This window comes from Cyprinus carpio, chromosome B22, assembly GCF_018340385.1.
Source record: "Cyprinus carpio isolate SPL01 chromosome B22, ASM1834038v1, whole genome shotgun sequence".
Classification (NCBI taxonomy): domain Eukaryota; kingdom Metazoa; phylum Chordata; class Actinopteri; order Cypriniformes; family Cyprinidae; genus Cyprinus; species Cyprinus carpio.
The window spans coordinates 30,436,300-30,463,774 of record NC_056618.1 but is presented as its reverse complement, the minus strand read 5'-3'; the positions used below and the strand labels follow the sequence as shown (position 1 = coordinate 30,463,774).

The 27,475-nt window shown below is 33.5% G+C and overlaps 1 protein-coding gene across 3 annotated transcripts in view; it reads right to left on the bottom strand.

Moving 5' to 3' along the window:
• LOC109064628 (glutamate receptor-interacting protein 2-like) overlaps positions 1-27,475 on the bottom strand; it is a 177,400-nt gene that overhangs the window by 119,580 nt on the left and 30,345 nt on the right. The window contains exon 1 of one of the 3 annotated variants that reach the window (XM_042748622.1): positions 1,709-2,144. The exons of 1 other annotated variant lie outside the window; for it this stretch is intronic. In XM_042748622.1, coding sequence (XP_042604556.1) covers positions 1,709-1,844 — 136 coding nt within the window. In that variant the 5' untranslated portion in view covers positions 1,845-2,144. Of the gene's footprint in view, positions 1-1,708; positions 2,145-27,475 lie in introns of those variants that run through there. One more of the 3 variants, XM_042748621.1, reaches the window with a different exon arrangement.

The following is a 27,475-nucleotide window of genomic DNA, read 5'->3' as shown; positions in this document are numbered from 1 at the left end:
ACTTTTTTCTTCAATTCTGAGTTTATATCTAGTAATTCTGAGCTTATATCTCAAAATTCTGATTTTTTTATCTTGCATTTCTTAGTTTACATCATGCCATTCTACTTTCTAATAATTCTGAGTTTACATTTTGTAATTATGAGTTTATATCTCGTAGTTTTTACTCTTTTTTTTTTTTCCTCACAATTCTGAATTTACATCTGACTTTTTTTGTTGTTGTCTTTTTTACAGTCCTGAGTTTAGGCCTATATCTTGCAAAATTCTGAGTATATATCTAGTAAATCTGAGTTTATATCTCACAATTCTGACTTTTTCTTGCAATTATGAGTTTTCTGACATTACATCATGTACAGTAATACTCTATTTAAATCTCTCAATTCTGAACTTTTTTTGTGGGTGAATTGTTTGCTATTACATTATTTTGCTGTTACCATATAACTAAACAATATATATATATATATATATATATATATATATATATATATATATATATATATATATATTTTGTATAATTTTACAATTATTTTAATGAATAGGGTGCTAATACAACAGAAAAAAAGCATGCAAATACATTCCTTCTTAGAAAAAATCCCCTTACATTTTATTTGCAAACCATTGGTAGTCCTAGTTAAAGGAATTGTTCACCTAAAACGAAATTTCCATCATCATTTAATCACCCTCATGTTGTTCTAATCCTGTTTGACTTTCTTTCTACTGTCTAACACATAAGAAGATATTTGGAAGAATGTTTTGGCTGTTTTTGTCTAAGTAATGAAAGTCAGTGGGGTCCAAAACAACATTGAGTGGACTCCATTAACTTTCATTGTATGCACAAAGAAGAAAAAAATACTTTTCAAAATATCTACATTTATGTTTTACAGAAAAAAAGGTAAGTCATACAGGTGTGGAAATAACATGAGTAAAGGATAGAATCTTTATTTTTGGAAGAAAAATGCTTTTAACCAGATGTTAAAAACTTTAAAATTAACATAAAAAAACAACAACAACAAGAGAGATGTTACAATCATGTCTATGAATTGAAACCCAATTGAAACTTTCATCACATGAGATAAAAGGTGATGTAGAAGGAAAGATTCAGTTCTCCAATCAATTTCTAACACAAAATCAACTGTACAAACTTAAGTGTCCTCTAAATACCTGTAGATAATAATGCACCGGTCAGTGCTCCTGTTAAAACAGACATTACTCATGCTAGTCATAACTCAATGAAGAGTTATGATCTTTACTCAATTAATATTGGTGAAGCTTCACTGATCTCTGAAGCCCCTACCAAATCAAAGCTGTAGAATGAAGGATGATCAGTTGAGCCGATAAATGAAAGTCGAAAATTGCGATTGTGCCTCACGGAAACATCCATTTCATCAAATATTTAAAAGCCTAATACAAAATCAATTCTTCAAGAACAACATTAGGATTGAGAAACTGCGTCCTCCACATTAAGTTCAAGAGTTTCACCATTAATTCAATCGCTCTTCCCCTCAGAGGAAACAAGATGATAACTGAAGCCACACTGACGGAAAAAAGAGAGAGAGAGCATTTTGTTCTCCTCAGTGTATGTGGCGAACACCACAGGTCAAAGTTAATATCAAACCCACAAAGCAGTAATGAAAAAAGGATTAGAGTGGGAGGAGGGGGAGACGGAGCGAGAGACAGAGCGAGAGAGAAAGTTTGCCAGGGGTGGTCTTACCGCTGATGCAAAGGCTGAGAGAGCACAGACTCTCCTCGCAGGTCTCCGGGCTCTCCGCCTCCCAATGAGACCCTCTTTCCCTTTTCCTGGGAGACATCTGTCTTACGATGTTTAAAACCCGGTTCACTCTATCCATCCTTCCCTTAGTTCTGCGTGACCGAGTGTCCCACGATTCCACCCCAATGTGTCACATTAGACACGGAGAGTCTTCTGAACGAGCGCGTAGAGGAGACACTCTGGCTGCTAGGATGCTAAATTTACATCTGTTTTCGTATGATTTTTTTTTTTTCTTGCTTCTTTGCAACAAGCCAAGGAACGGGAACAGAGGGGGGAAATAAATAGAAATATATCCCAGTTTGCCTGTCTCTCTCACTGTTAAGCTTTATCCCACTGCTTCCACAGCACAACTAGCAGTGAGTTGATCTTTTTTTACCTCCCTCCCTCTATCCAGCTTGCTCTCTCCGACTCGCTCACTCTACCTTTCATCTTTTTCACGAGGGTCCTCTCTAATCAGCTAATAATACCTCATTAGAATTGGGAAAAATTGGGGAGGGTTAACCTTAGGATGGAGGGTGGACTGAGAGCTGTGAGGTGGCCACACATAAAGGTAGATCCACCTTGACTACTTGAAGAGATCTAATTGGAGTTTTTTTTATATTTTAGACTGTGTCTGTTAGCTTTGATGCCATCTATATGTGCTAACGTACAGCTAAAAGTTGACAGAGGTCATTGTCTTGGGAAAAAAAGACAAATATCAATGATGAAGTGGATCATCAGCCAATCAAATGCTGTCTAGAGTGAGAACATCACTCTGTCACCTGCTGCTACATAACAGTAGGTAGCATTATCAAGTAGCATATTATGATTTTGTTGGTCTGCTGGCTATGTTAAAAAGAAACAGGCCCTGCATTTAATTATGCATACTTCCCTACTATATAGTAGGTGAAAAACAGTATGTTAAGTTAATTATACGCCATAATTTGGAGGGCAAAAATCACTGACCGTAACAGTGACATTTAATTAGCATTTCTACATAAATGGCAGAGAGCAGGAATATTAGACTGCTGTCACTTTAGGAGCTGCCCGGATCCAACATACTGTTTCACATGTTTTCTTTCTCAGCTGTTTGCGTTCACTTAAAACCAAAATTACTGTGCTTACAAGTATACTTGCCGATACTGGCCTTCGGACATAGACAAGTGTGTATACTGAATCGTTCAAGGCCAATAAAGTGGCAAAAATAACTCCATAGATCTTCTATGACCTCGCACATCTCTTTTGACAGCACTCAGTAACACTAAGACACTCTCAGAAAATGCATGCATTTAGTGAAATGAGTTCTCTTTTGCTACTGATTGTGTTTCAATGGCTTAAAATCACTTGTTTTTAATACACAATGCTTAAAAAATGCATGCAAACTATATGTTTTTGAGACCATATAGCACAGCAATGTCACATGACTGTGTAACCACCATATAGACGATAGTCCAAAATCTCTACCGGTTGACAAATTTCTGCCGGTTAATCATGTCTACCGGTATATCACCCACACCTAGTGGACACTAGATTAATCTCAAACTCAATTTTTCAGTTGCTATTTTCTGTTGATCTGTTGTAGCACACCTGCCATCCATCATTTACAATACGCTTTATAGTTAAGGTTTTTAAAACAGACAAAAAAGGGTCGGGTTGATGATATCGCTGTCCTCCATTGCTTGGTCAAACAGAAAGTTCCTTCCTCAAACTCATACCATTGAGTGTAAAATTAACTACCCACAAAATGGTGTTGCTGATTGCCAAGAAACGCAATGATGTTGGCAGCTGCCCTAACAAACAAATGTTTGTTGATGTTGCCCGAGAAGGCGTTAATCTCCTCGTAATTCCCTTTAAGACTTTTTGGGAAAATCTTCTCTCAAGGAAATGCCACATTGCGAGTCTCTACACAGCTGTTCGCTCTGCATCCCTCCCACACAGAAGAAGAAGGAAAGGAGAAAAGAAAGCTCTTTAAATTAAGTATTAACATCATTATGTTCTCCAGAGGCCGTGGAAACACCCACAGGACATTGCGCTAATCCGACAAAGAGGCTGCACATGTACAGGAAGAGTTCATTACCTACTTTCCTTCAAAAATAAAACATAGCGGGGAACAAAAATCAAATCGGTCAGGAAATTACATCCTGTTGAGGAGTCGAAAACCAGATGGACACTTTTAAAATGGATTATATCTAGGTTTTTTGTCATTGTCCACTTTCAAAATCATATTTTATCAAATTTACTTGTTGATGTCTGTTCAAACGGTTCTTGAGAGTTTAGATGACCTTGGCAAGACAGGTTTTTGAAGGTAAAGTACTAGAGTAATGAAGATTTTTACCTCCATTACTATAGTACAACTTAACTACATTCAAAGTGTACTCTTTTATTTCTGTAGGTGTTATATCACATGATTACCTGAAAGAGAAAACACACCAAACATATTGTAGAAGTTTCTATGTTACTGTCGGTTTTCTAAACATCTTGTGTTGAAAAAAAACAGCATATGCTGGTTAGGTATGTTTTGAAGCATGGCTGCTGGTTTGAGCTAGTTCAAGCTGGTCCTTAGCTGGTCATGAGCTGGTTTATGCTGGTCAAGTGCTGGTCATGAGCTAGTTTATGCTGGTCAAGTGCTGGTCATGAGCTAGTTTAAGATGGTCATGTGCTGGTCCTAAGCTGGTCCTGAGCAGGAGCTAGTTGCTTAGAACCAGCTTATGACCAGCACACAACCAGCTAAGGACCAACTTAAACCAGCTCATGACCAGCTGAAACCAGCAATCATGTTTCAAAACATACCTTACTAGCATATGCTGTTTTTTTCAACTGGGCTTACATTTGCTTGGCGAACTCTGCCTTACATACAGTAGTTAAAACTTTTCAGAACTGTTAGCTGAAACTCAAGTTTTTGATAAATTATTCACAAAGAAGAAATTTTGTTGAGGAATCAACTTCATAGAGAATAACATTTCCCTCTGCACTTAATGAAGAGATGACACAGCTAGCAAATAGCATCTCAAACTGCTAACATGAGGCGAAAACCTCAACAAGCCTGATTATGAAGACTCACACACACTCATGCATAGATACAGTAGTAGTGCTGGGAAGTAACCAACCAAAGGTAGCAATGCTCTGTATACATTTTTAGTAGTGTGACAGTACTTCGGCTAACTACATCATACTACAAGTACTACATCGTATTATAAATACATCTTTACAAAACACAATTAAGTATATCTTCCAAAAAATTTCTAACTTGTGTAGTAGGAAAAAGCTGATTCTTTTTAGTGAATCAATTCATTTGATTTAGTTTGAATTGAAAAATGCTGCCATTTTGTTGCTTTCTAGAGCAAAATATTTAGTTGTAAGCTTCTGTTCATCGCTATTTGTTAATATAAGTTATATTCTTATTCTGATTTTTTCAAGAATCATTCAAAAAACTCTCAAAGTTTTTACACCACAAATACTGCTCTGATATAAATGATCACATTTCACAGTTGTGTTTAAAATCCATTGCCCCATTAAATAGCTGTTATCTGATTTTGTTAGCTTCTAGATAACTATTTTAGGTATATGTCTACAGTTTAACTGCTTTAAATGAGTAGCTTGTCAAGCTTGTTAAATTTATCATATGGATAACTTTTATGGTACTTTTTTTGTCCCTGTTAGAGCTTAACTTCCAGAATTCCCATCTAATTGTATTGTCAAAGTTTCTTTCAAAAAGAGTACCCTGAATATGCTGCCTTCTCCCTTGTGTTCATTAGAAGAGGGACAAAATATCGCACAGAGTGACACTAGGGTGAGAATATGATGACTTTATCATTATTTCTGAGTGAACTATCCCTTTAAATCTATTTCCTCTGTGTCCTTAGGCTAATTACTGCAGCACTAACCCAGACATTGGCTCAGACGCTGGAAACTGTGAACGTTTTAACACGACTGCTAAGCGTGGCAGCTGAAATCGGTTTGAAAAGTGGAACACTGATTAAATGCTTGAAAATCACTTTTTAAAACTCCATTCTGCTGAGCAACTGTTTCCTTTGAGTTCACCTGTCTCACGGAGTTCTTTCTCGGCAAGAAGGACTGATCTGGAAATCTAGGACATGAGCAGCCGTGTTCATCAAATGAAACAGTTTGCATGCATGGAAAATGGGAGTTCATTGGGTTTACTGATATTGTAAAGGAAAAAATTAAGATAGATACAAGCACCTGAGTATTTTGCATAAAGTCAGAAATGTCAGGATGATAAAAGTGTCCTAATATCAAAATGAAGACAAAAGCCTCATTAAAAGATTAAAATGTTATTCCTGAAACAGAAATTCTTAACCAAACCTTTTCACCGCTTCATATCTGAATATTCTTTTTGTCCACAAAATCAGTCACGTGGTCCAACCACTGTGTAGAGCCTCAATAAAAAAGTAATGTTCAAATATATATAAAAAAAAACGCACACATAAGAAATACATTATAGAAAATCCCTTAAAATACAAGACATTTTTATCATTTTTTTGGGGAGATTATTTCTGGCTATAAAATGTCATGTGGTGCAACTCCCCAAAAACATATTTGCAAATGATATATGTGGAATTAATAATTCACCAAAAAAATCCTTGAGAATCATACCTTTAAAAATATATGTAGGTAATAAAAAAGATTTGAACACTCACATGTATTTTAATTTTAAGGAAAATTATTTAACGGTTAAACCAGCAGGACATTTTTAATCATGTCTCTTTTTTAATGTGTTAAAACAAAACTACTTTTCCGAGAACTTAGGGTGTGTTTTAAACTCTTTTTTTATTATTATTATTTTTTATTCTATTTTATTTTCCCATTATAGTTAATGCGTTTATGGAGATTTATTGTCCTATTTTACAACATCAGTCCCTATTCACTTCCACTACAAGGAAAAGAGCAGCATGAACATTCTTCCATAGAAAATGTTAAATAATATGGGTTTAGAATATTATGAAGGTGAGTAAATGAAGACAGATCGTTTTGTATTTTGTATTTTTTGACCGAATCTATTTCTAGGTCAATATTCTATAAGGAGTTGCTCAATGCAGACAGTACACCCAGGGACAACACAGTCAACCAGTCCTTGAAAATATCATCTGATATGTGTCATTTCAGTCATAAACTACCTTTAAATAGTTGCCATGTTCCTGTGGAGTTCCCATATGCTCGCTAAAGTAAGGAGGGGAATGGAGTTCAACAGTTTTCTTAAATTGTCATACTTTCAGAGTTTTAACTGGGTCAACTGTGTGCTGAGGAAAGATAATGTGGTTCCTTTTCATCCCTGACAGAGAGAGATGGAGAAGAAATGGAAGCGAGAAAGAGAGAGAGCGTCTGTATGGCTACATCTGAGCTGGGTAAAAATGGGATCAGTCAGTCAGCCCGCACACACACACATAACTAGCACCAAACTAAAGAAGACCAGTCAAAGTGATTCCCTTTGGCATATTGGAGGAGTAAGATATAGAGTTGTGGAAGTGTGTGTGTGTGTGTGTGTGTGTGTGTGTGTGTGTGTGTGTGTGTGTGTGTGTGTGTGTGTGTGTGTGTGTGTTTGATCATCAAATTCCCCCAAGACTATCTCTGATTAGGTCCATGTCACCCCACAACCCAGATAAATAAAAGCTTCTCTAAAAGGCAAAACTCAAAACATGTCTGTTCCAAACCCTAGTAAACCACACCAATGTCTACTGTCTACATTTGAAGCATCCAATGTATCCTTATAAACAACTGATTTAGAAAGCTCTTTTTTAGGAAACAGTGTTAATGGTTATTCTCTTGCACATGATTGCCTAGCATTCACAATTGATTTCAGAAGAATCTAATGTTAGCTTTCTGTGAAGCTAAAAGTTCCACAATTCCTGTAGAATCTCATGTTAGCATGTAGCTAAGCTAAGTTCAGCACTCTAACATTAAGTAAACTCAACAGCCATTCTCATTCATACATGAATGGTGCTAACTAAAATGGTGTAACAACACGACTAACATTCACAGTTTATTTTAATAGTAAGTTTTTAGCATGTTGCTAAGCTAACAGCCCAATACTCCACCATTAAGCAATGTTAAAGGGATAGTTCACTCAAAAATGAAATTTCTGTCATTAAAAACTCACCCTCATGTCATTCCAAATCCTAGTAAACTGTGTGAATGTCTACTGTCCACATAGCGTATAATTTAACCTATAAGCAACTGATTTAAAAAGCTCTTCTTAGGAAATAACATTAACAGCTATTCTCTCGCACATGATCAACTAGCTGATTTCGGAAAAAATTCACTAAAATAATGTTAGCTTGCTGCTAAGCTAAAAGTTTAATACTCTAACGTTCAGTAACCTTGACAGTCATTCTCATGCACACATAAATGGCACTCTTCATGCAACCACACGATCGACTAACAGTTACAAGTAATTCCAATAGAATGTCTGGTTAGCTTTTTGCTAAGCTAACAGCTCAATACTTATTGTTAAGCAAAGTTAAGTCATCCTCATCCACACACTTCATGCAACAAGATGAACTACCATTCACAATTAATTAGAGTAGAATTAATTGTCATGTTAACATGGAGCTAACACTCACAATTGATTTCAATAGTCTGAGCCCAATAATCCACCATTTAGCAAGGTTAAAGGGATAGTTCACCCAAAAATAAAAATTCTGTCATTAATTATTCACCCTCATGTCGTTCCAAACCCATAAGACTTTAGTTCATCTTCATAACACAATTTAAGATATTTTTTGATGAAATCCAAGAGCTTTCTGACCCTGCATAGACAACAACGCAACTGATGCAAATGTTCAAGGCCCAGAAAGGAAGTAAGGACATTGTTAAAATAGTCAATGTGACATCAGTGGTTCAACCTTAAAAACCTAAAAAAAAAAAAAAAAATCCATTAAAAATATCTTAATTTGTGTTCTGAAGAAGAACGAAGGTCTTACGGGTTTAGAACGACATGAGAGTGAGTAATTAATGACAGAATTTTCATTTTTGGGTGAACTATCCATATAACTGGAAAGCTGAATCCATTTAACTGATTGAATTACAGTATGTTTGCAATTGCTGATCTACCAGCTCAGTACTCTAATGTTTGTAGTCATTTTCATGCATAAATTGTGCTTTTCCACCAACCACACTAATCTAATGATAGCCTATTGCTATGCTAATAGCTGAATATGCAAGTAAGCACCAAAAACATAAATATTGTATAAAATAATTAACTTTTAATTACATCAAATTTATTTTATTCATACCCTTCAATCCGTCAATCATTTTGGACTGTTCAATGAACTTGTTGCAATGCATTCTGGGATTGCCATTCCACAAAGAATACATGTAATTACGCCTTTGATTTTGGGTAAAATGTAGCAATATAATTGGTCTCTTTGTTGTTTAGAGCAGCCTTTGTGATGGAGAACACTACGCCCATGGTGCCTAAAATGTTGTCTAGGTGGGCAATTCCCTGAAGAACTTTTTCATAATGAACTTCTTCCATCATGATTCAGATAACAACTCCCCATCTGCTTGTAACTTGTAATAAAAAGTACAGCTTGTGGTATATTTGTCTTTCTCAGAGTTTCTAAATCTTTGTGTAAACCTGACATAGATTTTGACACAAAATCCACACTGATATATAGACTCCGTCCCAAACCAATTTCAAGGCATGATAGACATGCTCAAGGCTCAAAGGCTTTTCCAAAGGAAAGGTAATGTTATTGTTCAAATCAGGTTTTCTGTTTAATTTAGGCTTAAAGATAGACAGATATATCTTTAGCCGTGCTTTAGTATGGGAAACTACTCCCAGTCAATATTAACATACTTAAAAGTTTCAATTTATAGGAAAAGATTGATTTACAATCTTAATATTGGCTGACACTAATTTACATTATTAACTTAGCAACATGCTAATGCAAACTCTACAGGAATCAAGTGTGGAAAAAAAGCTGTATCCTCAAGTCAATTTTTTTTAAATGCTCTGATTAAAAAAAAAAAAAAACAAGAAAAAAGACACTGATAACTTAACATGTATGTTTAGGATAATTTAACCGCCACTGTCTTGAGTTTTGAAATCTGGAGTTATTGTTCCAGTGGAGATGTTTCCAGTCCCTGCATTTTGGATGAAGGCAACATCATTAATCCGACAATAATGCTCATAGGGTTTTATCTGTGGAGATAAATTCATGGAAATAAAATGCTGCATAAAATCACCACAGTGCTTCTATGCAATTCAAATGAAAGTTAATTTTTAATGTCAAATGTGTTTCTTGTTGCCACCAGCTCTGTAAACTTGCTGACTTGTTATTCAGTGCTGAAGTCGCACTAATCCACTAGAAGTCATTCACCATGGCAAAGAGCATTTTCCCCTATGCTACATTTCTTTGCTTCCTGCACTGCACAGCAGGAATTAGGATGAAGTTCCCATGAGGATCTCGTGCAGTGTCTTCTTCCTTTATAACCTGATGTTAAAGGCCGTTTAAATGACTAGCTAGTGTACTAAATCAAATTTAATCATCATGGCTTCAAATGAACCCCTTTTAATATAAGCGTTGTGTCCCGCTTTGACCTTTGTATGATACATGTTGCAGATAATGTCACAGAAGGATGATTTAATGAGGCTGCTGGGTAGCAAGAAAGCAGAAACCATACATAATAAACAATTAAACAGGCTATCAAATAAATAGAGATAAATGTATGAACAGTATTCCCACCCACAGTCAGTTTACTAACTGTTTAATGCACATTGCACACAAAGTGTGTTATTCAGTGTGTTATATCTTACCATGTAAGATTTCTTCAAAATGTTGCCCCTGCATGACAGTACTTGACCTGAAACCTAAAATTGACTCTAAAAGAAAACAGTTTACATAAAACCACTAAAGCTATAGTAGCAAGAATGTTAAGATTGCAGCTCATACTTACATCACTTATTAATTGTTGTCTGAAATACTTGGAAAGCAACAAGACATGAAATCAAGCTTGCATAGCTAGAAAAGTTTGGGATAGAGCATGTTTTGGGGCTTAAAACACAACACAGTAGCTTAAAGCATCATACTATAAAATCTATCATTAGAAAAAATAACCAAAATAAACTCAATGTAAAGTACATAACCAGCAAGTGTTCAAAACTATTTTCATATCTTAGTGATCCTCCACCTGCAGCATCCTCACGTGCGATACAGCCTACTAGCCGGGACTCTTTCTTTATGTTTACACATATGCCGTAATGACGCTAAGACGAAAGATGGCATGATTGTATTTCCTGCGAAAACCACTCAAATTAGAAAACATTATTACAAGCTTACTGTTGAGAATCAATCTAATGGCCTTTTCTCACAGCAGCTAGAATAAATAAACTCATCATTTTGATGGCATATTGTAATCCAGAAAAATCAATATGACAATCATCAGTGACAACTTGAGATTCACCTGTGGTCACCAGTAGTCTACAGGTAACGCTAATACACACTAAATACAAGCAATGATGATGTTGTTAACGTTAAGATTTTGAGAACAAAGTATAAGAGTAGTAATAATTTGCATGGTTTGATATGATATGAGCTAAGCGATCATTAGATTTAATCACCATAGCGCAATGTACAGTATTGTAATGTGTTTTTTTTTTTCTCAGTTGGTCAGAACAAAAGTGGCAGACATGTTACTTACTTGTTCAGATGAAATTTTCTGGTGAAAATTCTTATTTGGGTCATACTTCCAAGTACAGTGAATATCCACATGGTGCAGAGACTGGCAGCCACACATACTTCTCAAAACATTTGATTCATCCACACTGAGAAGCCGTGCAGATGCACAACCCACATAAAGATGATAATTCCGCAAATAACTGCAATTGCAGGTTTCAAACAGAGGCAAAACTTACGGACTGCAGCTTTAGATAATAAACATATTTTAGAAGTTGATGTAGCTACATATAGAGTCACGGACAGTTCAATTTAAGAGATTAAGATAGTATAAAAAACTTTGAAAACAAGGTTTGGCATGTACAAATAGCCTTTAATCTGCGGTCCTGAAGCACTCTGGTGTTTGAGGCCTGTTTCTGTTCCCTCATTGTGCGAGTTGTTTATTATGCTATTAAATCTGTGCCTCCGCATAATGTCAAGCCACATTTACTTTTGCATATTCTATTTATATGTAAATACTGACCTCTGATTAAGGCAGGCAAGTTACATTTACATACAGATCTTCAGTGTCACAGTGCTGATTAAAAAATAATGCATTATTTTACAGGTACTTCCCACCTGGTACACCAAAATATGCCTGTTGAGCAACCAAGAAAGAGCTCCAATTACAATAAATATCACTGTAAAGCTGTTTATTCAGTTATAAAAATATGTAAGGTCACCTGTCCAGTGGCTGGTCATGCATCCCAATGTGGCGCCCACAGTGGGGCAAATATCACTGTTGCTTTTCCTTTCAGGGAAAGGAGCTGAGCAAACACCAAGCTTTAAACCTCTGGATGTAACTCATCTCATCTTATTCAAGAGGTTTTCGAAATTTTGTCATGGACCCTCAAACATGGCGATCCCTTGCAAGACTGCCCGTTCCTTAATATAAAGCAGCTCTGTTTATCTAATTTGTTTTCTGAGGTGCAACATTGGCCACATGCACACAATGGCTAAATTTGGTTGATAATTCTGTACACACACAGTTCTGTAATTTACATGAGTGACAACCACATTCTACAACTGAATTGAGTCCTGAAAAATTCTATGCAGTGTGTACAGAACCAAACTGAACAAGAAATTGTAAATGACGTATTTTAACTCGTATTGGAGTTGTCGCTATCTTCTTTATGCACAGTGCAAACTATTAAAGCAAATAAGGCACGTTTTGACTTATTATTGTTGCCAGATCTTGTTATAAAACAGCATAAAATAAGAACATGCTCATAATAAACTTAAATCCAAATGTGTTATCTTGAGAATAAGCCACATACCAAAATATGCCAACTTCATTAACTCCCTAAGCTGGATCGTTTTATAAGCCCAAAAATGCAGGTTGCAAAAATGAAGTTTTAAATATGGATATTTTTCTTACAAAAACACATCGCTTCATTTCAGAAGGCCTTTATTAAGCCAACTATCCCTTTCATAAGGATCACTTATAATAAGTCTACATAACAATCCTACGACAGTCTGAAAAGCAAAGAAACTTTCCAGAAAAAAAAAAAACAATAACCAGACACTGATCACTGTAATGTTACTTTGATTAAATAATAACCAGACACTGATCACTGTAATGTTACTTTGATTAAAAATAGTAGTTACCGCTAATACGCAAAATTTATCGCAAAAGAATGAGTTTTGTGAAACAATAATTTAGAGGATTCACTCCCATATTTAAATGTGGTTGTCATTCCTGAAGCTTTACAGTGTGTATGTGGCCGTTATCAGACTAAAGTACTTACTCACACTAAAAGGAACAAGAGAATCCACAAATACACAGATACATTAGTCTGTACCATCTCATTAGCACTACAGGAGTTACACTTGCAGAAATGTGGTGCAACACAGAAATATTTTAGCATTGCTACGACTCCAAGTTTTAAAACAAAATAAATATATAAAGCACTGGGTGGTGAAATCAAAATCGTTGTTTTTAGGAGCAGTAGAAAATTCAGCCCCGGTCTGTCAACTTACACTTGAAAGTTTGTTGAATTTTTGTGCGAGAGGAGATGTTGTTTGAAGTCTGTTGTGAATGATTCATATGGTTTTGTACACTTAGTATGTATAAACTCTCTCAAAAAAGAAAACAACACTTGTTTTTAAAGTCAGATAAAAAAAAAAAAAAAAAATACAAAATAGGCTAAGGCAACTTTTCTACAATCACGCATTACTGACTAAGAATCACTCCCAATACTCCTCTTGTACAGATACAAGTTATAATGCTAGTGGATTAATAATTAATCCACATAGACGAAGAAGCTTTAATTTGCTGTGCCTCCTGGGTAAGATGTCAAAGAGTTATAAGACTGCAACGCATTTTATGTCTGGACCATTGATGACTCGTGTCGACATTACATTTTGAATGCTATATCGGCAATACCCAAAATGTCACATGAGTATATCACTTACATCCATAAGTGCTTATGTATCCAAAAACAGATGAAGGTGCGAATGAGATAATGAGGTAATTATGGCAAATACTTGATTATGAAAACGATTTAAGGTCAGCAATACCTCTACAATGAAGGCACTGACTTAATAATGAATGCAACAATTAAATATCAGGTTGATGAAAATCCCAACTGGTCAAGTATGGTCTCCTAATGGTGGCAGTAAATCTCAGAATGAACAGCTCAAAAGTTTGAATGGAGGTTTTATATTATATAACACTGTTTTCTTTAATCCATATCTATTCAACTATATACATATATATATATATATATATATATATATATATATATATATATATAAAGAAAAAAAGGCTTTATTTTCATGACAAACACACTATATGCACCTCTTCTATGATGAACTATGATAACATGTATTTAATAAAAAACGAGTTTGGCTAAGTTTTTTGTATTATTACTGTTATTATATAAAGAATATTTATCATAAAACTAAATATATTTTATAACTACTGCATACACAAAGACATTTGTCACAATTCAAATCATGCGTTCATTCCATGTAACTGTAATTACTAGATGAAAACCCAGACATTCTAGCTTTTCTTAATTATGTTTCTATTAACTTCTATTAAATATTACTGACAGCAAAATAAATCTGTGTAATCCAAGTAATAAAAGTCAGAGTTTACAAGTGGTAATTATGAGTTGTGCAAAGATATAAACAATGTTTTTTAGCCAGAATCTCTTAAAGTTGTGAACACGCTTATAAAATACTATATATATATATGATCCATACACACACACACATATCACAGAGATCATTTTCATTTTTTGAGGTGCCAAACTTTATGTTCTCAAAAATGACATTAACTAATTAATCACATATTTTTCTGTAATTAACTGCAATTAAATATGTAACCATGGTTCCCTGAGAAGGTGAAACTCAAACTGCATTCTCTATAGTTAGCTTTGGGGAACGCCTTCGATGAGACCGGTGTCTGAAGCATACATCTAAACACAACAATGACATTGGCCAGCCGACAGCCTATAACATCATTACTGGCACAACCACAGTATAAAAGGGCACCGGGAGAACATGTCATCCGCTTCTTCGTCTAAAGCTTACATCCGAAGCATGGCGAGGAGACTAGAGGACGCAGTGTCTCATTCCATTCTTAGGGAACTTACCTGTAAGGGGCTGGCTTGAGGAAGTCTACTTGATCTTAAACTTCAAGTTTTTTGTTATTTTTATCTAATAAATATGTATTTTTATGTCATAAATATGATTTACCTAAGACATTTTCTTTTTGTGTTTCATTCCAAACCTGGAACCTGGACTTTTTATCTTCTGTGGAACACAATAGGAGAACTTTTGAAAAATGTTCAGGATGCTCTTTTCCATAGTTACAACTGGCAAGGAGGCACCACCCACTTTATTTTTCAATTAATAATACATTATATTTTAGCACTGCCAATAAACTAATGACACATTTTTCTTTTATAACCACAATTAATCACACCTAACATTAAAAATTTGTAATCCAAAATATATTGTCACACTAAATCTCTGAATTAATGTAGAAAGAACATAAAAAATGGTATTGTACATATTTGTTTAATGGCATCTTTTTTTACTAATGAAGGCAAGTAACATCAGTACCAATACTGACACTGATGCCTCTGTTACTAAATTTAGAATAAGTGATAAATGATTTTATAAATAGAATTTTTTTTTTCAATTTCTGGAATAAAATGAGTAAATATAATCAGTCAACATTATAGTAGAATTTAAAGACGTCATTTTTTCCTGTTAACTGTTGCAGAACATCAGAAAATACAACTTTCATAGTGATACGTGATATACAGTATAGTGATTCTGTCACAATATGAACTTTCTCAGTTTCAACAAGAGCTGTTAGTTCACTTTTCCCCACTAAGTTTATTTTGCGTGTTAATTTTCGCAATAAGTCCAAAATGCACAGAACCAGAGTGAACTACATACGTAAACCTAATGCATGTCTTATTTATAGTTGTCTCAGTACATTAAGCTAGCCTAGGAGAAAGTGTTTTAACATCTAAAAAAATTACACACATCAGCACCAACAAGAAAAAACGTTCATTAGCATCATGTTCCTGCTATGCTAACTTAAGATAAGCCAGAGGCTACAATGACTCCACTGACATCGAAACTAAAATATTCCTGTTTAAAACCATCGGTGTGATGGTTCCCGTCCTCTCGAATCTCTCATATCCTACAGTGAGCGAACAAGTGTGCACTTTGATTTAGTGCACTTGGGAGGTGGGGACTAGATATTTGAGGCCATGAGTACTTGCTCTATTCATGTTAGCGCAGTGTGAAGGCTGCTGAGAGCCTCGATACCTCGACGCAGCTCACTTTCTCTGATCAAGCACTCTTTGATGTTCCTCCAGCTGGCTCCTGTTAGCCTCCTTAGGTAATTGCAGAAAGGGCCGCTCATCTTTGCCCGTGTCCTTGCTGTGGAGCTGGGCGTCACTTTAAACAGCTTCACTGCAGAGACACGGGCGACTCGTGCTGGCATGGGACATGGGTAGAGTTAAAAGTGAAGCTGTAATCAGAGAAGCATGAAGTTTCTGTGATCGGAGGTGGACAACTGGCGTTGCAAGTAGGAAAAAAAATGTTGCTGATGGGCTTTAAGGAATATTCCAGGTTCAGTTCAGTTGAGAGCATTTGTTGTATAATGCTGATTACAAAAATAATAAAAATAATTAATTTTGTATTTTCAGAGAGAGAAGCTTATATTGGAAGTGAATGGGGCTCATTTTTGGAGTATTTAAAAGCAGAAATGCAAAAATTATAAAATGAATTTTAAAAGCATTTAGATGAATTCTCCTGTTAAAATTGGTGTATTATCTGAGCTATAAGGATGTTAAAATAATAATTTTAATTAGTTTTAGAGTTTATGGTGTTCTGTTTTAATGATGACAAAGTTAAAAATTTGGATATGACTTAAAATAGAAACCATTTATTCATAGTAAAATCTTAGTAAAATATACTAAAAAACTGAGAACTTTAGCATTTACAGATTTATCCCATGATACATGATTTTTATTTATTTATTTGGTAATCAAACTTGTGTCACAACTGAGCTTAAATTTAACTGAAACAAAGTGTTTAAGTTTTGAACTTAATTTTAAGAGAAAATTTAGTTACTCAGCCTTGTATGGAAACCCATTTTCAACATGTAAGAAAAAGCATGATTTGAAATCATAATTATGAGATAAAAAAGTTGAAACTATGACACATTACAGTAAGTCTTTTTAAGAAATAATTAACAAATAATAAGTTGATGAGAAAGTCACAATTATGAAAACAAAAATAAAAATAAAAATATAAAAAATCATAAACCAACACTTAAAAAATTAGTTTGAAAAATTGTGTCAATTTAGACTGTCAACTTTGTCATAAAAGACTATTTATCTAATAATTTTGTCTTTGTATGCCATAAAAGGTCTTTCTTTTTTTAGATTAAAAGGCATAATTGTCACATAAAAGTCAAAATGTGTCAATTTCGACTGTAATAATTGTGACTTTTTTATCTTATAATTTTGACTGTTATAGTTTGGACTGTTTAAAAAGAGGGCTTTTGATTTAAACTTCATAATTACATAATCAACATTTCTGTCACCATTTTGATTATGTCATAACTATGAATGATCTCAATTCTCATAATTTCAGGTTTTTAACTAAATTTGGGGATTTTATCTCATAATTTCCCTTTTTCTCTCGTATAATTTCATATTTGTATCTCATAATTGGGGGGGGGGGGTTTATCTCATAATTTCTAATTTTTAACTCATAATTTCCGTGTTTTATCTCTTGATTTTGGGGTTTATGTAATAATTATAAAACTAGAAATTATGAGATACCAGGTCTTAATCTATAAGAGTTTAAGAGCTGACATGACATATTTTATCAAAATTTTGTTACAATTACGACTTTGTCATAACAGACTTTTTATCTCATAATTGTGTATTTATATGGCATAAAAAAGTAAATTTTTGAGATTAAAAGGCATAATTATTACATAAAAAGTCAAAATGTGTTTAAAAAATTTGATTGTCATGATTATGCCTTTATCCTATAATTTTGACTTTCATAAATGTCATAATTACAAAATCAACATTTCTGCCACCATTTTGACTTGTATATACTTCTATAGACTTGTATGACTCTGTAAATATAAATGATTTCAGTTTCTAGTTACCTCATCATTTCAGGTTGTCAACTCAATTTGAGGGTTTTATCTCATAATTTCATTTTTTCTCTCATAATTTCACATTTTTATCTCTTAATTTTGGGGTTTCATCTCATAATTTCCTGTTTTAACTCATAATTTTGGGGTTTTAGCTCATAATTTCTGGGATTTATCTCATGATTTCGGGGTTTATGTCATAAATGTGATTTACCAAAACCTTTTTTTCCTTATGCAGCAAAAATGGTCTTTTCATACCCTTGTGTCTTTCTAAACCTGTATGACTTACTTTCTTCTGTTGAACACAAAAGGAAAGTTTTTGAAAAAATGTTCAAGTTCCTCGTTTCTATAGATAGGCTACAGCTGGCAGGGCATCCCTGCCCACTTATGAGGGGGCATACAAATTCTGGTTGCAATAGTTACCCAACCATCCCTGTGAGGAAAATAAAAATCCAATAAATGTAACTCAACCCATCATGCCAAAATTTGGATGTGCTTTTGTCATTTTTTGAGCTTGACAGCCACTTTTATTTTATGGAAAAGAGCAGCTATGACAATCTGCTAGATATCTCCTTTTGTCTTCAGCGGAATAACTAAGTCATACAGATTTGTAACAACATAAAAGTGAGTAAATGATGATAAAGTTTTAATTTCTGAGTCAGCTAGATAGCATACACCACATTCATCTCCCAAATACTCCACAAGGAACGCTGTTGCCAAGATAAGGCTGAGAGCACCAGAAAATGCCACATGCTTCATTATTACTCCCTTCTGAAAAATTGGACAAGTGGGAGGTTTACATGATTTTTTGTCTAAAAATTGTTCTGCCCAGAAGCAGATTTAATTAACAGTAATTTTCGAGACAGAGATTAAGCCTAGACCTAGACTAAACTAATGGCAGTCCTCCAGTGGAAACATTTGAATCTGCTCTGGGAAACAGGCCCAGTGTTTCTGTGCTTTAGAATCTCTTGCTGCTTAACACCAAAATTAAAACACACACACACACATATTACTCCAGACTACTGCAACAGTTTAATCCATATTTTCTTTCCATTCTCTCATGAAACCTGCAAACAACCAAGTCATATCTCAAACTAACAGTGCAGAACATCGAACATTTCATAAATAGATGACAAAATCGATTTTACATCATGTTAATTTAAGTCATTTGGCTTTTTGTGATTTACGTGCCATGTGAGGAACTATCGTGTCAGATCCTGAACCCTGCGGAGAGCTAAATCGAGCTGACAAAAAAGCGCTGTCACACAGCATATGAATGATAGCGTTCAACAGATTACCCACTTGGGCGCAAACACATTGATTTGAGCCAGTGAGGAGAGTTAATCTTCTGTAAGCCACACACAGCTGAACAATCTGTCAGGAATCGCTCTGTCTGCAGCACTGCGAGATCAGGATCACAGATATTTAGCTTGAACTTTATGGGGGCCAAATATGTATAGTGATATAATAAAGAAATGTAGTAAGCTAGTTTTAAATGCATTTGCCAAGATTTTGGGAATGCAATATTAGCCCTTAATGTGTAATATTTGCTTAAAATGTAATGTTTACTTTGGTTTTGGAGTAACCAGCAAAAATCTTGGAAATGCAATATTAGCTTTATATTTGTAATATTTTCTTAAAATGTAATTTTACTTTGGTGTTGATAACCAGCAAAATATTTAAATATAAATATCAATGCAACTCTGCAATTTATTTATTTATTTTATACTTGTTTTATGTTTTGTTATTATTTGTTTGTTTTGAAACTTCTCACAGTTTCTACTGTAAATATTAATTAGAAAATATATTTCAATCAATTTCAGTATTCTAATAGAATGATATTTCTTTATTTATTTGAGTAAGTGAGCGAGCGAGTGAGTGAGTTATTGATGGAAATTTGTGATTTCCAATTAAGTTGTAGCAACTTAACATTAGTGTCATTCATTTTTTAAATAACCATTATAAAATGTTCAATACAATTTTTATTTAATGCATTATTGCATATTATTATTATTATTATTATTATTATTATTATTATTATTATTATTATTATCATCATCATTATCAGAACAACAACAGATTAAATCAATTTACAAAAAATCATATAAATATATTCCAAATATATATTTTAAAAAATATTTAGATTTGTACATAGAAAATATATTTAAGTTTGATCAATATGTTAATAGAATGTTATTTATTTATTTATTTATTTATTTACATTTAATTTAATGATATTCTTAATATTTTGTAGTAGAAGTAGTAATAGTAACTATTAATATTATCAGAAATAATTATGGTAGATTACTTAAAACAGTTTCTTGTCTTTTTTTTATGGTTACACCACCTTGACGTTTCTGACTACTGCATATCCCACAAAAGATATCAAAAATGTACTCTACATCAGACATTAAAAACATGTGCATCATTCAAGAGACACATTCAAGTTCATGTCTTCTATTTTTGATGTATGAATAATGTATGAGCGAATAAATTAATAGATTTAGACTCCGCACATCATTGACCCATAAATAAAGGAAAATGAAGGTATCAGAAATGTTAAGACAAGCTACTGATCTCAGTTTCCTCAGCAGCAATTACGGAGTGTATGACAAGGTTTTTAAAAACAAACTTAAAATACAGACTGTTAATGGGAAGCTCGGAAACCCGGCAAACCTCTCCCGTGTTAGTTCCTGTTTTGATGGTGCTCATAATTATTGAGAAGAGTCTTGTTTTTGTGCTAAAGAGTAAAACCCTGGAGATGAAACTGTAGGCTGAGGAAATTCTAATTAACCTCTCAGACAACACACATAAACAGACACATGAAAAAAAAAAGCTGTTTATGAACTGCACAAGTGTTGCACTGTCATTAAATCAAAGAGACTTCAACCACACACTATTCCCCACAGAGTCACTGCCATGAGGAGACACGGCTGAGAGGACATCTTCAGTTATGTCTGATAGCATCGCTCAGGCAAAAACAATGACAAACTTTAACCTGCTTAACATTAAAGGGGTTCCGGATTTAAACTGACTAGAAAAGTGTATGTTTTTTATTAACATGTGTTTACTTGTTGGGGCTTATTTTATAAAACCAATTAAACTTTTTGTTGTTATAAACTTTTTGATATGCCTTCACTATTTATTTTCACTACTTTTCATGTGTCTGTATTTTGTTGTTTTACCTTCATCCTGGACTGTCAGCCTCAGAATAACAAAATTCAACATAGAAAATATTTAATAATGACATTGTTCAGTCCATTATAAACCAAGAGCGAACTAATCATGAACCACTGCAATATTCTTAAGTGATATAAATTTTTATACTAATTACGACTGCTCCATCACAACCAAATAAAGTTGGCCAAATAAAAAAATTACTTTTTAAAAATTAGAAAAAAATTTATATTTTTGTTTTGTTTTTTTTAACAAGGAAACATCAGTAAGGAGAACTATTGTTTCAAAATTACGGTTTCAAAATTACAAAACAATTTTTATTGTGTATCATAAGCTTTAGTCTTGCAAAAAGTGTTAAAATATTATTTTATTGTGTATTTTATTGTGTTAATTCTAGTAAAAATTATAAGATTGAAGTCAGTTAATACAGAAAGTTAATTCTGAAGTTCAACTTCTGTCATAAATATGACATTGTGTCTCATAATTTTGACTTTTTATCTCATGATTTTTTTTATTATTATTTTTTTTTATCTCATATGACTTTTTGTCCTAATCATGGCTTTTTATTTGGATTCTAGTCCAAATAAACTTCTATATTGTGAAGTTTTGAAGTCAAATTCTTGTCAAAGATTAGTGTCATAATTACTACATTAAAAATATATATATATAGTAATTTGAACTTGTTTAATGACGTTATCTTATGATTTTGACTTTTATAACATAATTAAATTACTAATTTCAAAAAAACTAACATTCAAAATTTAAACTTCTCAAATTTTAAACCTCAAATTTATCCATGAAAATATGCAAAAATATGCAAAAATCAAAAAAATTCTGTTCAAAATTATTCAGTCAAAATTATATTCAATCAAAAGTCTAAATTATTACATAAAAACAACATTATTTTTACTTTCATCCTAACTATGAATTTGTATCTCAAAATATTGACTTTTTTATCTCATAATGAGAATTTATCTTGTAATTTTGACTTCATGATCATAATCATGATTAGACATTTTATCATAATTTTTACATTTTGGATACATCAAACTCTAGTTGTAAAATTAGGATTTTTTTCTTAAATATAAATAAATAAACAAACTTCCACCAACATTTCTACAATAGTATCAAACACATCTAAAGATAAATAATTTTCTAAAAGTCATGTGACAACAACATTTATTATTGCCTAATAATTTTTTACTAGGGCTGTCAGTTTAACACATTAATTAATTAGTTATAACAAAAATAACGTGATAAAATATTTTAACGCAGTTAACGCATCGTCCCCCCAAGAACCTGTACAACAAGTATGATACAGGGCAACAACTCCATAAATGCAATTATGTCCTAAAATTCAATATACTGGTTCAAAAATGCCCCTGTATGTGTTTTTGTCTCATATTTATATCATGCCATAAGCGATATCACATGAGCAGCGAGAGCAATAACGAGAGAGCAATATCACACAAGTGCTGATTTTGTCCTGAATATCAAGAGTTTAAATGTGATTTTATACAGCAGTTCAGTAAATAAGTTCAGATGCAAAAGCCTCTAAGTGCCATCTGAAATTTTCATCTAAATTTAGGATTTTTATCAGGCTTCCATGTTTTGGTTCAGTAATTTTACTCTAATGGTAATATATAGGTCATTTTCTATGTAATTAAAGAGAAATAGCTGAACATAAGCATAGGAGCCTGATAAAAATGCTTATTTTAGAAGAAAATCAAACAGCACTTAGAGGCTATTGCATCTGAACTCTTCATTTATATATATATAATATAGTATAATTGTATATAAAAAAATAATTTCCTATTATTTTACTATTTGCTCCTTGTTCTAGCTGTACTCTTCTAAAGGATGTTTGAAACTTTTTTGTTGCTAGCACTTCTCGTGTTATTGCCTTTTTATGATGAATTGCTTGTATTCCTCATTTGTAAGTCGCTTTGGAAAAATCGTCTGATAAATGAATAAATGTAAATGTACTGTAAATGTATATACTGGTTCATTAATAATCCGAAATCCATTACGAGCGCAACCAAGAAAAAAATAAAAAGAAGCAACAGAACCATAAAACGGCATGAGCGAGACTCCAACTCCTGTGGCCTGTGAGCGGGAACAAATGTACTCTATCCATCCGGATGAGGTTTATTAAATGATGTGAGTATTCCAGTCAGCTGTCCTTTGTATAGATCCGTGCTGGTTTAAGAGCTTTTGCCTGACCTCTAATATGAACTCCATCACAGCACAGACGACACTGGCTTTACTAGAGATTCATAAATTAATCATTGCATTTACACAGTGATATCCCACGAAAGTAAAGTGCTGAAGAGGTGAAGTCAGCTAGATTGCAGTCCAGACTTATGATTATCTACATAAAGTCTGGTGCATTTACTAAAATATTCTATCCAAGTGCTCACAGATGTGTAATAACAGACTAGCATGTAGCAAAGTGCTAGATTATTTGAATAATGGCAAAGAAACCCACAAAAAGGTGTACAACAGATAACAAAGAAATTGGCAGAATCCAAACCGATTTCAGTGATATTTCTAGTGATGTAAACCACCACCTGGATGGAGTCTCTAATATCGGCTGTTTGGAGTGGAGATTTGTGGGTTATAAACAGGAAATGAATATGGAGCTATTTTAAACAGACTAATATTGGACCAGGATATTGAAGGACATTGACGTTCCCTGTACGTGAGGGAAGCCAGGACTTCTGAAATGCTTATAATGCCAGACATTTGAACATCAGACTGTCAAATTATTATAGAAATGTCAAGTCTGAAAGGATTAATTTCACACAAGCAAGCCAGCAATCATTTAGCAGATGCCTCTATGCAAAGTAAGATTTTGAGACTTGAGTCTTGTCTTGCATTACTTGGCGTCAATTTATTTAATTACCTTATATTTCATTAGCCCAATGTTAGATGCTTTCTTACAGTTTCATCTGAGTGGGGAAATCATGAAATATAATTAGATCAATTTAACTTCTGTTACTGTAAATTTAAGATTGTTTAAATTAGTGTTGTTTTACAATTTTACAGTTTTATTATTCCAAAGCCAAGTTCACACTGCATGATATTAGCCCTGATTTTCACTTACCAACAGGTTTTACGAAATCTCCGACAAGTACCCGAAATCGAAGGCAAATTAGTGCTCGTTCATGCGAGTCACAATCACGCATTGTGAATTATCAAAGAAGCTATCTGAGAGAATAGACAATGCCTGTGAAATATTTGCCATGCTAAATATCTGGACCTAACTGTGATTCTAATTCCTGCTGTGAGAAATGAGTTCAGACTGAAAAATACATCGGCGATGACCTACAGTATAGCCAATGAGAGAGCAAGAGGAGTTATAGACCACAGTATAAGTGTGATCTTGCATGATTTTCGTATCACTTCTCGCGTGCATTTGGTTGTGAAACGTAGTTTGCAGACCAGACAGAGTTGTTGGCGATTCTTCTTATTGTAAAGTCATGCAGTGTGTAACCTGCTGTCGCCGATCCATCATGCAAATGTGAACACAGCAGCAACTGAATGATACCCCAGATAGTTGTGCAATGTGAAAACAACGGTGATACAACGACTTTTAAAATTGTGCAGTGTTAACTCGCCATAATTTATTGTCGAACTATGGAAGGCAGACTGGGCCAAAACTAATTTGAACGTGTCAAACGTGGCCATGTTTGAACATATAATATATATATATATATATATATATATATATATATATATATGGTGCTATATATATATATCCAGGTGGTGCTATACATCACTAGAAATATCACTGAAATCAGTTTGGATTCTGCGAATTTCTTTGTTATCTGTTGTACACCTTTTTGTGGGTTTCTTTTTGTGGGTTTCTTTCACAATACTTTTTATATATATATATATATATATATATATATATATATATTTAGTTTATTGCGGCATTGCTTTACTGTGCTAGACTAAATTAATTAATGTAGCTGATGTAATTAATGTAAATGTAAATTGAGACTTTTCAATGGAAGCCCATTTCCACCACTGAATAAAAAATAAAAAAGGTGGCTTCTGACATTTTTTTCTCAGAATTGTGAGCGATAAACTCACAGTTCAGATTTCTTTCTTCTCAGAAATACGTAATATAAACTCACAGTTGCGAGTTATAAAGTCAGCATGAGTGAGATTGTGAAATTTAAACTTGCAATTCTGGCTTTTTTTTTTTCACAAAATCCTGAGAATAAATCAGTTGTCTCTGAGAACATATCCCATATGTCTTTTTCCCCCTCAGAAATGCAAGTTTATGTTTCATAATTCTGAGGTCATGAATGACTTATAACTTTTATATCATTCAAATTCTGAGTTTTTTTCTCGCAGTTCTGAGTTTATCTCACTCATGAACAACTTTATAACTTTTATATCATTCAATCCTAAGAAAAGAAAGTCAGAATTGTGAGTTTATATCTCTATGTTCTGGCTTCATTTATCAGAGTTATGAGTTCATATCTTGCAATTCTGACTTTATAACTAGCAATTGTAAGTTTATATCTCTCAATTTGTGAGATAAAAAGTCGCAATTACCTTTTTGAAATAGTTTTATTCAGTGACAGAAAAGGGCTTCCATACTTTTCTACCTGAGAAAGAATGTTAAACTTAGACTTACATCACATGCAATGTACCGATGTATTTTCCCTCATAAACAAATGTCTGCATACGTGCATACCAGTGTACCATTAGGACATCACGAATAAACATGACATCTGATGTTAGTATAAATTTATACCAAGGTACTCTTGCATTACATATTAAAAAATATTCACAAATAAATAAATATTAATATCATCATATATACCTTTCACATTAACAAAAACAAACTGTGAGTGTTGATATGGTCAAATTTCATGCATTCCACTTAAAAAAATCATAAAAACAAAACAAAAACAAAAAATAATAATTATTAAAAACATCAAACTTAATTAATATTTATTAATTAATATGTATTCATATTATTATATATACCTTTTATATGATCAAAACTAACCACATACCAAGCTGAATATTTTTTTTTCACTATCTGTACATCAAACTTTAAGATCAGTAAAAGTTATGCATCATTTCAAGGGCGTGTGGGACATGAGGAGGATTAAGACTGACTCCAGTTTTCAACGATGTCCTCTAGCAAACATCTGAAAGAACCACACTTTTTAAAAAATAAATAAATAAAAATCTAAACCCTTATTCACCAAAATGATCAGCAGACAGCAAACTCAATTTGAAGGGTGAGTTTCAAACTGCATTTAGTCTCTCTTTCCAAAGAAAAGATTCCAACATAACATTTACTGTGGCAAAATAATCACTAATGAAAACAAATATTACAAAGGGTTTTTTTTTTTTTTTGCAAGAAATAGGCCACAGCAAACCCTGTGCTACCAAACAAATTACACAGATTCTGTAGAGGCTTTTGTAGCCAACAGAATCATTCAGCTTTCTAAATCCATCAGATATATTTGACATACTCTCAATGGAAACAGACCCAGAAACCAGTGAAGCATTTAATGAGGGTGCAAACATACAGATAATGAGAGAAAAACGTCATAAAACGTGTCTCAATAGAAAACGCTACTTTTTATATGAGCACAGCGCCACTCTGTGGTCACTGACTCTTGATGCACTGGACAATGTCACAGCCTCAAACATTTATACACACACACACACACTTTCTCTCTGGGTTAATCAGTACAGATGACATTTCAAATCCAGCTGGGAGGAAAAACAGATGTTACCCAGTGTAAATTCTGAAATGTGTATACAAATACACATCTGCACATTCTGCTAAAATAATATGGATTATATGGTTAAAAAGTTTTTAGAGGGACAGCTGTAAATCCCCTTAATTAATGTTCCTTGTGTTTACAGAATACAGGAATCATTGCTGAAATGTACTATAGTAAATGTATGCCAAGAAATAGATTTGTTTCACTGTTTACACTGTTTAAGTTATGTTATAATGTTTTTTCTATTATTTTATTGAATTGTTTGTGGTCATGCCAATAAATTGCAATGGAATTTGAACAGGCCCAAAAGGCCCTGGAATCCATCAGCTGCTTCAATCGAAGAGCTTGTTTCTGACCGTATCATCTGCAAGTAATGGCAATGATTGCTGGGCTTTGTAATCGAGAGGAATGCATGTGTCCTGCGCACAGACGTGCTCAGTGGTCCATCACACAGACGCGCTCAGTAATTAAA